Genomic DNA, 12,782 nt, shown 5'->3' with positions numbered 1-12,782 from the left:
CATAGCAAGTGTCAATAAAGCTATTTCGGATTAGTGTTAGTGCTGGTAACAAGTGTTTCTCTGACAGGTTAAGATTTTGGGGGGCGGCAGGATAAACAGCAATCATACTTTGAGTTATTATAGTGTCTTGCTCTCCAAGTGTACTCATGGCTACGATTTCCCTTTTGGTAATTCCCCACCTGCCCACCTGTCTTTTTGCTGAGCTGCATGGTAGCCAGAGCCCTAGGGGGCCAGCCTGCTCCCTGGGGACTGACTGGGGTGTCCTTCTTCCTGTGCAGCCGGGTGGAGATCACTGGCGGGTACTATGAGTACATCGATGTCAGCAGCTGCCAGGACATCATCCACCTCTACCACCTGCTCTGGTCCGCCACCATCCTCAACATTGTCGGCCTATTCCTGGGCATCATCACTGCCGCTGTGCTCGGAGGCTTTAAGGACATGGTAAGGAGGAATTGACTTCCCATCATTCCACAGAGGCTTTTGTTGTGGGAGGAGGAGGCTAGGCAGTTGGGGGCAATGGGGAGGAAACAGAAGCATTTTCCTCAGGAATGTAGCTGGCTTCAAAATATCTCAACTTCAAGGAGCCATGTGATGCCATCAGTTGGCGAATATTTCTTAATAACGAGTTCCCTCTGTCCTTGAGGCAAAAGCTGAGTGGGGGTGAGACAATGTTGTCAATTCTCCCATTCACACTGGTAATGTAAACATAGCCTTTCATGCCCCCTTACCTGCCCCCCCCCAACACATACACTTTTAGAAACCTTTGGGGGTAGTTTTCCCCCTAACATATTGGGAGAGAAGGAAGAAAAGAGGTTTTTTTAGCTACAGGTAAAATGAATGCTGGTCTCCCCCTCCCTAGGAATTCCATCACGGTTTTTTTTTTTTTCCCCAGAAAGAGCATCTGGGCTCTTTTCATTTTGCATTTGAAGGGCCAGCCCTAGGCTAAGCTGCATGCCAAGTCTTGTCTTCAACCTCAGCCTCCCCACATTCCCTTTCCCCCTTTCCAAATCTTCTTTTTACATTTGTGTGTGTGTCTGTGAAGGCACCTCAGGAGCCAGGACCCAGTAGGTGTTCTGTAATGGTAGGCGCCTTCCTTCACTTTTAAAACATCTCCAAGCATTTATTTGCTGATTTAATATACCTTGATCTTTAATTATGGAAGGAAAGCTCTAGAGCTATGGCTCTGAGGATGGTTTCACATTAGAATCACCTGAAGTACTTTAAAAAAACATACAAATGCCTGGGCCCTTCCTCCACAGATTCTAATTTAATTGGTTAAAGTGAGGCCCAGGCATCAAAAAAAAATTTTTTTTTTTAAGTTCCCTAAGTGATTTCTGAGCTGCAGCAGCCAGGGTTGTGTACCACTGCTTTAAAGGAATGTTTGACATCTGTTCAGGGAATGATTTGTACCTGAAAGGAGCTCTCCTTTGACCCCAGAAAGGAGCAGGCAGCCCCTAGGCACTTGCCTGTGTCTGTTTGGGGTCCCTGAGAAACGGGAACCTGAAAGGCAGTTTGAATTTGATCCTGGGCTGTTAAGAGGATGGCTAATGGATAATGAAAGGTGAGGTAGGACAAAGGAAATGAAGAAAACCCTCTGCATTTGGGGCAGCAAGTCCCCAGCAGGACTGGGTTGCTTGAAGGATTGAGTGTTCCTGCTGGTGACCCCAAGTCAAAAGAAATCCTTCCCTCTGCGCCCCAAGTCTCTCTCTCTCATACACACACTTCTTATTCTCACTTCCCTTCTCCCATTCCGTAAGCCCGAGGACTAAGGAACGGGGGAAGCATCGACAAAGGTGGCGCCTTAAACCCGTTGCCCTGGAGTGGATTCCGACTCATAGGTGGGGCTTAAAAAAAAAGGATTTCCTGTAACTTTGGGCCTGAGGTAGCTTGTGGGTGGGAACGCTGCAGAAAAGCTGTTTCTGAGTTGGGGCTTCTTTTGAGAAAATAATTACCTTTGTTCTGCCTGGAGACCACCGGGCAGGTGAAAGCAGGGGCATGGTGAAGTGTCTAGGTCTCTGGGTGGGAGAAAGGCTCCATGTGCGTTGGGGAGCTGAGGAGATAGGACATCGGGCAGGGTGTTAGGAGTTCTCAGAATTGTTCCTAGAGCTTTCAGGCTTGGGTGGCACAGCTAACCTGATACAGGCTGTCCCCGGGTTACAAACGTCCAATTTATATACAACCTGTAGTTACGAGCCAACCCCCGTCCCCCCAAGCCCCACCCCCGTAAAGCCTATCATGAAAAAACTGACTCAGCTCTGAGTTCGGTCACCCGGGCTCCCACGACTGGCCGTGCTTTTCCCACGTGCGCAGGTGCCACAGCGGGTCTTTGGGCGGCTGCTGGCGACGGGCAGGCCCCTGCGAGATGGTGCGCCCAGCCGCGGCCCGCAGCAACGAGCGGAGAACCCACATGCACGCGCCTTCCTCGGAGCTCCGAAAGGGCCGACCCCACCGTCCGCCTGCCCCAAGCACAGCTGCTCTGCTCCGCATGGCAGGCCTGCAGGTGGTGGCGGCCAGCGGCCGGGACCCGGGCGGCAAGCTCCACGTGTTCTCCGAGTACAACCGGTCAGTGTGCCGCGCTGGGCACACGGCAGGACCTCCGTGCTGTGCAGCCCAGGGCCATCGCAGCATGTCTCTGGGCTTCTGTTTCCCTTATCTTACACATGTGGGATTTCACTGTAGCAGCGATTCTTGGCCTTTTGGTGGTTGGAAGTGGGGACCGGCAGTCTTAAATTCCTGACGTCTGTACGTCCATAGGGGTCCGTGGAGAACTCCCAACCCTTAGGCCTTGGGCTCCCTCATGGCACATCCTAAGCGGCACTTTCTCCCTTGCACCCCGAGGAAGGGGCCTCATAGTTGCTGCGTGGATTTCATAAGTCTGGTGAGGAGGCTATGGGGGAATGGGCCATCTGGCCCCAGCACCATCCTACAGACGTCCCCAACCCTTCCTGTCTCTGCTGAGGAGGGTTCAAAACCCAGGAGAAATGCTGCCAGGTGGTACAATGTAGTTTCTTTAGTTCAGGGTCTACAATAAAGTATCTAATTGATCTCAACGACTTTACAAAACAGAATTGTCTCTGTATTTTGGGTAACGTTTGCCCAGTGGGTATCTCTTCAGCTGTGGAGAAGGCACATATAATGGTTTGTAACAACAAACGGGTGCTACTTTGCGATGCACATCAAAACATTATTATTACTGTCTTATTATGTTAACGGTGTTTTAGTGTATCTGGAAGTGTTTCTTTAATGTTTTTTATGCATCGGAAGGTACACTATATACTAAGACAAACATTTGACTCACTAACAGGTTAGATACACACTGTACCGAACTGTTCGACTTGCGTGCAAATTCGACTTAAAGACAGACTCAGGAACGGAACTTCATTATCCGGGGACTGACTGTACAGCAGTGGAGTAGCTGGTGACTGCTTGGTGTGCACTATGGGTTCCTGCAGTGTTTTCCCCCTCTCCGATTTTACCCCACTGTAGGTCATAGTGCTAAAACTTCCACCATTTTTCGATTATTTACTTAAGACAGACATTGTCCTCTTCCTCCTGGTCCGCTTACAAAATGCATATATTAAAAAAAAAGAAAAAAGCTAACAGGCCACAGAGATCTTAACACCTGAAGTTACTAACCCCTCAGTGTGAAGGATTTGATAAAATTCTTTTCTATGATGACAGAAGAAATTGGGGTTTGAAGGTAAAGGGCACGTGGACAACTTTCTTTAAGAAATTTCTGAAAGTTGGAAGGGAGGGAGAAGTAATAAGAAATATAGCCCTGCCAGGCTTTCAGCCTTAACTTTAGACCCCTGTTTTCCCTCGCTGTGCCCTTTTTCTTTCATTGAGGTAAAATTCACGTAATATAAAATTAACCATTTAAAAGTATACAATTCAGTGGTACTTAGTACATTCACAATATTGTGCCATGATCACCTCTATCTAGTTCCAAAACATTTTCATCATCCCCAAACGAGACCTCATACCCATTAAGCAGCCATTCCCCACTTCCCCTCTCCCCAGCCCCTGGCAACCACTAATCTGCTTTCTGTCTCTATGGATTTACCTATTCCAGATATTTAATACAAATGGAATCATATAATATATGGCCTTTTGTGTCTGGCTTCTTTCACTTCGCACAATTGATTTTGAGGCTCATTCACCTTGTAGCATGTATCAGTACTTCATTCCTATCATTATAATTAAATATTATTGCTGAATAATATTCCATTGTATGGATATACCACATTTGTTTATCCATTCATCTGTTAATAGACATTTGGGTTGTTTCTACCTTTTGGCTGTTGTGAAGAGTGCTGCTGTGGACATTTGTGTACAAGCATTTGTTTGAACATCTGTTTTCAGTTCATTAGGGCATATACCTAAGAGTGGAATGGCTGGGTCACATGGTGATTCTATGTTTAACTTTTCAAAGCACCGCCAAACTGTTTTCCACAGCAGCTGTACCATTTTACATTCCCACTAGCAATGTACCAGGGTTCCAATTTCTCAACATCCTCACTAACACTTGTTACTTTTGGCCTTTTTTTTTTTTTTTTTGGTAGCCATCCTAGTGTGTATGAATCGATAGTTCTTTGTGGTTTTGATGTGCATTTCCCTAATGATTAATGATGTTGAGCTCATTTGTATATCTTCTTTGGAGAGGTGTCTATTCAAGTTTTTTGCCCATTTTTTTAATTGAATTGTTTGTCTTTTAGTTGTTGAGCTGTAGGAATTCTTTATATATTCTGGATACTAGACATTTATCAGATATGTGATTTTCGAATATTTTATCACATTCTGTATGATGTTTTTTCACTTTCTTGATACTGTCTTTTGATGTGCTGCACAAAATTTTTAAAATTTTGATGAAATACAATTTATCTACTTTTTTCTTTTGTTGCTTGTACTTTTGGCATCATATCTAAGAATCCATTGCCAAATCCAAGGTCATGAAGATTTACCCCTATGTTTATTTCCTTCTAAGAATTTTATACTTTTAGCTCTTACATTTATGTCTTTGGTACATTTTGAGCTTAATTTTTTTTATGTGGTGTGAGGTAGGGGCCCACCTTCTTTTGCATGTGGATATTCAGTTGTTCCAGCGCAATTGTTGAAGAGATTGTTTTTCCTTCATTGAATGGTCTTGGCACATTTGTTGAAAATCATTTGGCCATAAAGGTGCGTGTTTATTTTTGGACTCTCAATTTCACTCTAGAGGAATAAAAAGGTTTGTCAGTGGTCTGTCCTGAATAGGTGGCAGTAATTAATGGCCCTTAACTGTCCACAAAGTGCTTTTGCACAATTACTTTATTTGAATCTCACCACTACCACTACTTTGTAAAAAAAAAAAAAAAAACCCTTGCTGTTGAGTCGATTCTTACTCATAGTAACCCTATAGGACAGAGCAGAACTGCCCCATAGAGTTTCCAAGGAGCATCTAGTAGATTTGAACTGCCAACCTTTTGGTTAGCAGCCATAGTACTTAACCACTGCACCATGAGAGTTTCCCAACTTTGTTAAGTAGGTATTATTATCCCCATTTCACAGATGAGAAACCAGACCAAGAGAGGTCAAGTGATTTGTTCAGAGTTAAATAGCAGATCTGGGACTGTAGCCCAGGTTTGTCTGATGCCAGAGTCTTTGCTATTTCTACTCCATTCCAGCTGTCCCTAAGTAACATTTGGATATCCCTTTCTGGTTCTACAAGTGCTTTACCCCAGAACACCCCAGTGCTGTCGAACAGACATTATCTCCTTTGGTTGCTTTAATTAAAAAAAAAAATTAAAAGCCCCTTGTTTCCAACTGCTAAGAGCTGCATTAGCAGTAAGGAAGGAAGACCAAAGAAGTACTGAGTATCATCAAAGGCCAAGCCTGGGAACACAATCAAGAACCTGGGTAAAATGAAAGCAGAAATCAGGAGACCAGGTATTTTATTCATGAGATGAGAGAACACCAATGTGGATATAGGATGGGGGCAACCAAGGAGGAAGCATTACTTTGATCACTTCCCTTAAAATGACAGTGTGAGGTAGAAGATTCTGAAACATCAACCAGGTGAGCCTAAATGTGGTTGGAGACTTGTGGTATGCCTCCTCTCTAGGTAGAGTGCCCTGGGGTCTGAAGGGAGGCCCAGGGGTGCTGGCTGATGGAAGCCATTCCCAGGGAATAAGGAGAGGAGCCAAGGGCTGTGAGTTGGCAGCCTTGGATAAAATTGGCAAGGAGCCACCATTTCCAGAGTTGTGGGATTCTGAAAGGAAAAAGGATGCCTTCCTTCCCTGACCAGAGGTGCTGAGTGAAAAGGATCTTAATAAAGAAATGTTTGATGAAGTATTTATTGGCCAAAGATATAAGGATTTGAGAGGAAGCTAAAAAGTGATTATCTCTAGTCATTTTCTCCTTATTGATGTCTCTGGTTTGAAGTAAACTGAAGAGGAATAAAAGTGGCATTCTTTCCAAAGTCCACAATCATTGTCTCAGAATAGACTCAGTTTTGTCCAGGCAAGATTGCTTTCACAGTTTCCTGTGCTACCTAGTAACCTTTTGTTTTACAGGAGCTCAGAATGCTACTGATCAATAATGGGGTCTCACAACTTAAGCTCCAGAATTTTAACAGGAATACACACACACACTCCTACATGCACACACAAATGGAGACGGAATTTATTGTATGATCAGAATTACTGGTTTTATACATAAATAGACCATTCTTTTGGGCAATCTCTTTTGCCCCTCCTCTGCCCAACTCTTCACCCCATCAGTGGCGTATCTAGGGTATTGCACTGGCCCTGGGCATACGGTGCCACCGAGCAGTTTCTATTAACCCAGTATAGCCCAACGTCCTTCCTCAAACACCAAACAAACCCATTGCCATTGAGTCAATTCCAACCCATAGTGCCCTGTAGGACAGAATAGAACTGCCCCATAGAGTTTCCAACGAGCACCTGGTGGATTTGAACTGCCGACCTTTTGGTTAGCAGCCATAGGTCTTAACCACTACGCAACCAGGGTTTTCCTCTTAAAGCACAGTAATGTGTAAATTAAAAGATTAATGAGCTTGACTTGAATTTTTGAGCTGATACTGTAGTAAAGTTATTTAAAAGAAGGGTGTCAGTGTTTGGACAGGGGCACAATTTCAGTGCTTGCCATAGGTGCTGTTTTTCATAGATATGCTGCTGGCCATACCAGGTTAATAGAAACTGCTTAGTGGTGCCACGTGCCCAGGGCCGGTGCAATACCTGCCATACCCTAGTTTCACCTCTGCTTGACTCCCTCTTCCTCTTTCTCTCTTGTTGCTCTGTCCATTTCCCCTATACCCCCACTACTGATTCTCTTCTCTTTCGTGTGTTCTCCCTGTGGTCATTCAGTCTTCCTTTCATCCTTCTTCTGTTTCTTTCTCTATAACAGTCAACTTCCTTTCCAAGAGTATCCTGGACCTTACTACACGCATAAAACCTTTCATAGATATAGTTTACGTTGCATGATTATTTCTCCAGGGTTAGGCTTAGTTTGCATAGAAGAGCTAGTTTCATTCTGCAAGAGCTGGAGAGTATTTTTAATTGACAGGAAGCCAATCAAACATGATTTCTGGGAGTTTCCCAGGGACAAAATTTCTTCTTAGAATTCTGGTGGTCAAGGTAAGGGCATTTCTGAGTGCTCCTCCTCTGTAAAGCAAGCCAGCCCTTGGAATGGTCAAGATCTTGGCCTTCTCTCACATATTACAGAGGCTGACAAACATTTCTCTGGTTGTCTATGAGCTGCATTGTAATGCCTGAGGTTTGTAGATCTTCAAACCTCCTAGAGATGTAAACAGTAACCCACTCCAAGGAAGAGAGCAGCAGAATTGTGTTCAAACTTGCTGTGAGGGTGTTTCCGCAGCCAACACACTAACATGGTTGTCTGTGCCCCTGCCAAAGCCTGCCCACACACTTTCCTTACTTTAAAAGAAGCTTCTGCTCTCCATTAATGTGGAGTAGAGTAGCAGAGAGAAGACACGTGGATTTTGCAAACGGCTCTCAATTATCCACATGAATGGAGGAGGAGTCGATAACATGGAAGATGGAAAAAACATTTACTCCACACCTTGACCCATGTTGCACTCATAAGGTACAAAGCACAGCTCTGCTTGGGAACTAGCGAGAAGTGGTGACTTGCTTTAGACCAGTGCCCCTATCCTGGACAAGATAAGCTTTAACCCTTGAAGGGCTACACACACCACCATGTTATAGAAATGGTATTAAATTATTTCTGCATTGTGTTGTTTGCAAAAAAATCTAAAAAAGAAACAAACAAACCAAAACCCCCAATATACGCTGCTTGATCTTTCATGACTTCTGTGCACTGCTGGGGTTTTGCCTCTAGCCTGCAGGCCTAATGGGAAATGAACGCCCTTCATGTTTGCAATGAGAGCTCCTTAGCAAGGTGGGAATCTGCAACAATCCTCACAACTTTTACAAACCCTTTGTGATCCAACACATTTCTGTCACAGCAAGAGCAGTAGTAGTCTGTTTAGCCTTGTGACATTTTGTGGTTTTTATTTTTAAAAATCAATATTCTTTCAATTCTTTCATGGGTTTGATGTTTTCAAAATAAAAAGTTGGGGGAAATGGCACAAGTAATACATATTAGTTATAAGAACTTTGGAGTATATAGGGTAGAAAGTGAAGAGCCCCATTTACCTCCTAATACCACTCCTGTCCCATCCTCTACCATGGTTAACAATTGGTATGAATCTTTCCAGACTAATTTCTTTCCATTTACAAGCATACATACATATATTGTTTGGGTCTTTTTAAAAAACATAACTTGAGATCATGCTATATTAATATATCTCTGGGGCTTTTTTAAAATTAAACAATATATCCTGGACAACTATAGGTCTACTTTATTGTTTATAATAGTGGCATGTCACTTCCTAGTATGACTGTACCATAGCTTATTTAACCACTCTCCTAGCGATGAACGTTTATGTTGTCTCTAATCTGTGTTTTCCAACAGAACCCAACTCTCCCGGCACTGAACTGCTCTGTTGAAAATGCCCATCCAACTGTTTCTTACTACGCTCGTCCCCAAGTGGCATCCTACAATACCTACTACCATAGCCCTCCTCACCTGCCACCATATTCTGCTTATGACTTTCAGGTATGTTTTGAGAGCAAAAGAACTCTCCATCACACTTGTTTTCACTCATGCTTTCTTGTTCGCTCCCTGAATTCAGTTATGGAACCTTACCTTTCTCTTTATAATATGTATGAGGTAGCCAGGCTGTCTGTCTCTGATGGACTTTAGCAGCCTGTGGGTACCTGTGACTAGCTTAAAGCCTACACAGGCAGGGGATCGTTGGAGAAATGGAGAGGGTGAGAAAGATACGAAAGGAGAAGGTTAGCTTCCATCTCCCAGATAAGTCATCTTCTCCTTGGTGTAGGTCAAGGCAATATGGGACACTTCCATACTACCTCCTTCTCGCCTTTTTTCTTCTATTTCTCTGTTTCTTCTCCTTTCATGTCTTTAAAGCCTACCATATAAATAGGTAGACAACTCAGGGAATTTATGACGTAGATAGGTGGTATAGACTGGAAAACACAAATATGTTCAAGAAGGGTCTAGATAATTTCAAGAGTGACAGAGGCAATAGAAAGTCTCTTAAGAGAAGGTGGAGATGTTGATGCTAACACAAGGAGGATCACCATTCTTTCAGGGCCCCTATAATAAAAAGTCATTCTGGGATAGAGGTGCCACACAATGGGTCCAGCCCAAGAGGCCTCCTCCATTCTTATGTTGAAGTAAACTATATTGATTTTAGGATTTTTCATTTTATAATGAATCCTTTAAGTAGTAAAAATAATCTCCCTGGTGATGGTTGCTGCAAACTCTAAGACAGAAAACCCCTCTTATAGGAGCCATCTTCCTGTCCATTGTTCCTCATTCAAACCCTACCCCAGGGATGAAAACAAGATTGACAATGCCAACTGTGACTAAGGCTTTTCCTTTCAGCCACTGTTCAACCATTGTTTATTCTGTGTTCCCATATGCCAGGCACTGTGCTAGGAGCTGGGATATAGAGAATGAATGATACATAGTCCCCAAACCCAAAGATCAGTCTAGAAACTTGATGGTGGCAGGGGACAGCAATGGGGACCAAAAAGTAAATAGTCTGTTAGCCAGAGTGCTATAGAAAGCCAGGATCAGGGTACCTAACCCAGTGAAGGGATCCAAATATAACTACCCAGCCGAAACCTACACTATGGGCATATAGCAGGGAATTCAGGAATTTGTAGAAGCCTTTACTTTTTAAGGAGCCCTGGTGGCATAGTGGTTAAGTGCTACAGCTACTAGATGGCAATGGGCTTGGGCTTGGGGCTACTTTTAGATAACAGCTACTATTCATTGAGCACTTAGAGTGTACCAAGCACTGTGTTAAGCACTTAACATATATCATCTCATGTGGTCCCCTGAGGGAGCACTATTGTCTTCACCATTTTAAAGATGAGATGACTGAGTCATGGAGGGTAAGTGACTTCCCCAAGGTCAGAAGTGGTAAGTGTAGGAGCAAGGATTTATATCCAGGTCTGTCTGACTTCAGAGCCCACAAGTATAATTCTTATACTATCTCCAAAGATTGACTTGAAGGATTCTTTGGAGAAGCTATAAATCTGAGTGCAGCATAGACCTTTTTCCCAGTTAGTTTTAGAATATTTAAAAAATCTTATACTTTCTACTGATTTAAATTGAAGACTCCCTAATTATTACCTTAGGAAGGGTCTACCTTTACTCTTTCTTAACCACTAAATTACTAGATTGTTCTCCACTGAAAAAAGATTCCCTTCCTTCATGCCTTCCCAATTCAGGGGCTGCTTGGATACTTCTTATACCTCTCCTGGCTCTTTCCCTAGGCTCAAGCTGTCTTTTCAATTTCCTATTTGGCGACTTTACAGTTGTATGATATGGGTGTTGAGGGATATATTTTCAAATGAGTCATTTCCCTCTAGAACTTACATGGTGTTCCATTTTAGTATTTGGGTTGAGCTTTTGTTCACCAGGTTCCATTCCCTTGTAGTTTCATAGGAGGAAATACCAGTCTTTACCCAGAGAAAGCCAAGAGGCCAGGGAACATCTGCTCATGTTCCCAGGTAAATCAAAAGGGGTCAGCAAAACACACATCAACTCTGACAATAAAACCACCAGGAGCACAAACCTACCAAATAAATAAGAAAAACCACAGTTCCCTCATGGTCTTCTCAGATTTTAAAATGGCCCAAGTTAGACCCAGAAAATTGACCTTTCTAGACTTTCTTCTGCATGACTTCTCCATTTTGGTCATTTCCGAATAAGACCATTTATGTAACTTTGGTTCGAAGACTCCTGTTTCTTTTTTACCAAGGCTGATAGAAGGAAGTGGAAAGAGATGTACTGGAGTTTGTTTTAACCTTTCAAATGTCATGCCCCTATTGGGTAGCTGTCCCATTAGGAAGCGTGGGAACCATTTCTGTGGTCGGACATGAGCAAGGACCTGGGTACGGCCAGATGACCCTGAGAAAGCTATGAGTGCTGAGCAAGAAGAAATAGGACTCTGTCAAACATTGGACTCCAAGTTGGCCTTGCTCCTAATGAACTCTGCATACCCTACTCTCCGAAGCAGGAAGGATATAAGCTGAGACTACCTTTGCCTCCTTCCTTGTCTGTCCAACACTTATATCTTTTGCCCTTTTCACTCATTGCCTTCAGCTTCAGCCAAGTAGTATAAATTCTGGAGGATATAAAGCATCAGTTCCCACTTCTGCTGAGAAATTAAACCCAGTGTAGCTCTATAGAAAACTCTTAAAAATTCCAGCCATACTTCCCAGTCTGGCATACTGGGCTGGTCCCCCTACTTCACTCTAACCATGAATTGGTCCCTTTCCTGTCCACTTGGTGAACTGCCAAGTTTAAGCTTTAAACAAAAGTCTTAGCCTATGCAAAATGCAAGCGCCTCTGTTTATGCTCTTTATCAAATCACACAAGGGTACACTAAGTTTTATCTTAGCCACTAAAAATGACCCATTATAAATTGGACCCATTTAATAAAAGGGTTGCCTTAATCCTGGGGGAGGCAGTTTATAGCATAAGTTGCCTAGAATCTTAAACGGCTGTTGGTGCTGCCACTAAATTTTTCTTTCTCTTTTTTTTTCCCTTTCCTTCCAAGTTTTTCCCTTCTTCCCCTCCTTGCCTCGTTTCTGCTCTCCCCTTTTTTTCTTCTTCTTCCCTTCATCCATTCCTCTCTCCATCTCCCCAGTCTTTACTTTCTGGGGTAGAAGAGAGGTGGAATGCAAACAAACACGAGAACCTGGATTTTACTCTTGTGACACAGTATCTCCCACTGTTGTTGTTGTTAGGTGCCTTCGAGTCGGTTCTGACCCATAGAGACCCTATAGGACAGAGCAGAACTGCCCCATAGGGTTTCCAAGAAGCACCTGGTGGGTTTGAACTACTGACCTTTTGGTTAGCAGCTGAGCTCTTAACCACTACACCACCAGGTCTCCATCTCCCACTGGTAACCCTTATTACCCAGCCAGTTCTAGAGGCTCTTTTTAGAGTCACTGGCCCACAGTGCTCCTGAAGAGAGGATCAGATCCTGACAGAAATGCACATTAGTCCTGTGGAGGGTGGGCTGGGTGGTCAGCCATCAGGCAGGGAGAAGGCTGGCTAAGGTGGGAGGGGAGAGCTGTCTGTGTCCTGAAGGGGCAGTGATCTCCTTAGCATCATCAGCCTGTGGGCCACCCCAGCCTCCTCCAAGAAGCAGCCCAGGA

General features: G+C 43.7%; 1 protein-coding gene across 3 annotated transcripts in view; it reads left to right on the top strand.

Moving 5' to 3' along the window:
• TMEM255A (transmembrane protein 255A) overlaps positions 1-12,782 on the top strand; it is a 69,243-nt gene that overhangs the window by 52,605 nt on the left and 3,856 nt on the right. For 2 of the 3 annotated variants that reach the window (XM_003414771.4, XM_003414770.4), the window contains 2 exons: positions 279-441; positions 8,995-9,138. In XM_003414771.4, the coding sequence (XP_003414819.1) occupies positions 279-441; positions 8,995-9,138 (307 nt within the window). The remainder of the gene's footprint in view (positions 1-278; positions 442-8,994; positions 9,139-12,782) is intronic. The other variant, XM_003414772.4, reaches the window with a different exon arrangement.

The sequence above is a fragment of the Loxodonta africana genome, chromosome X (genome assembly GCF_030014295.1).
Source record: "Loxodonta africana isolate mLoxAfr1 chromosome X, mLoxAfr1.hap2, whole genome shotgun sequence".
Classification (NCBI taxonomy): Eukaryota; Metazoa; Chordata; class Mammalia; order Proboscidea; family Elephantidae; genus Loxodonta; species Loxodonta africana.
Note: the sequence above shows the minus strand (reverse complement) of the source record. Positions and strands in the feature narration are given on the sequence as shown.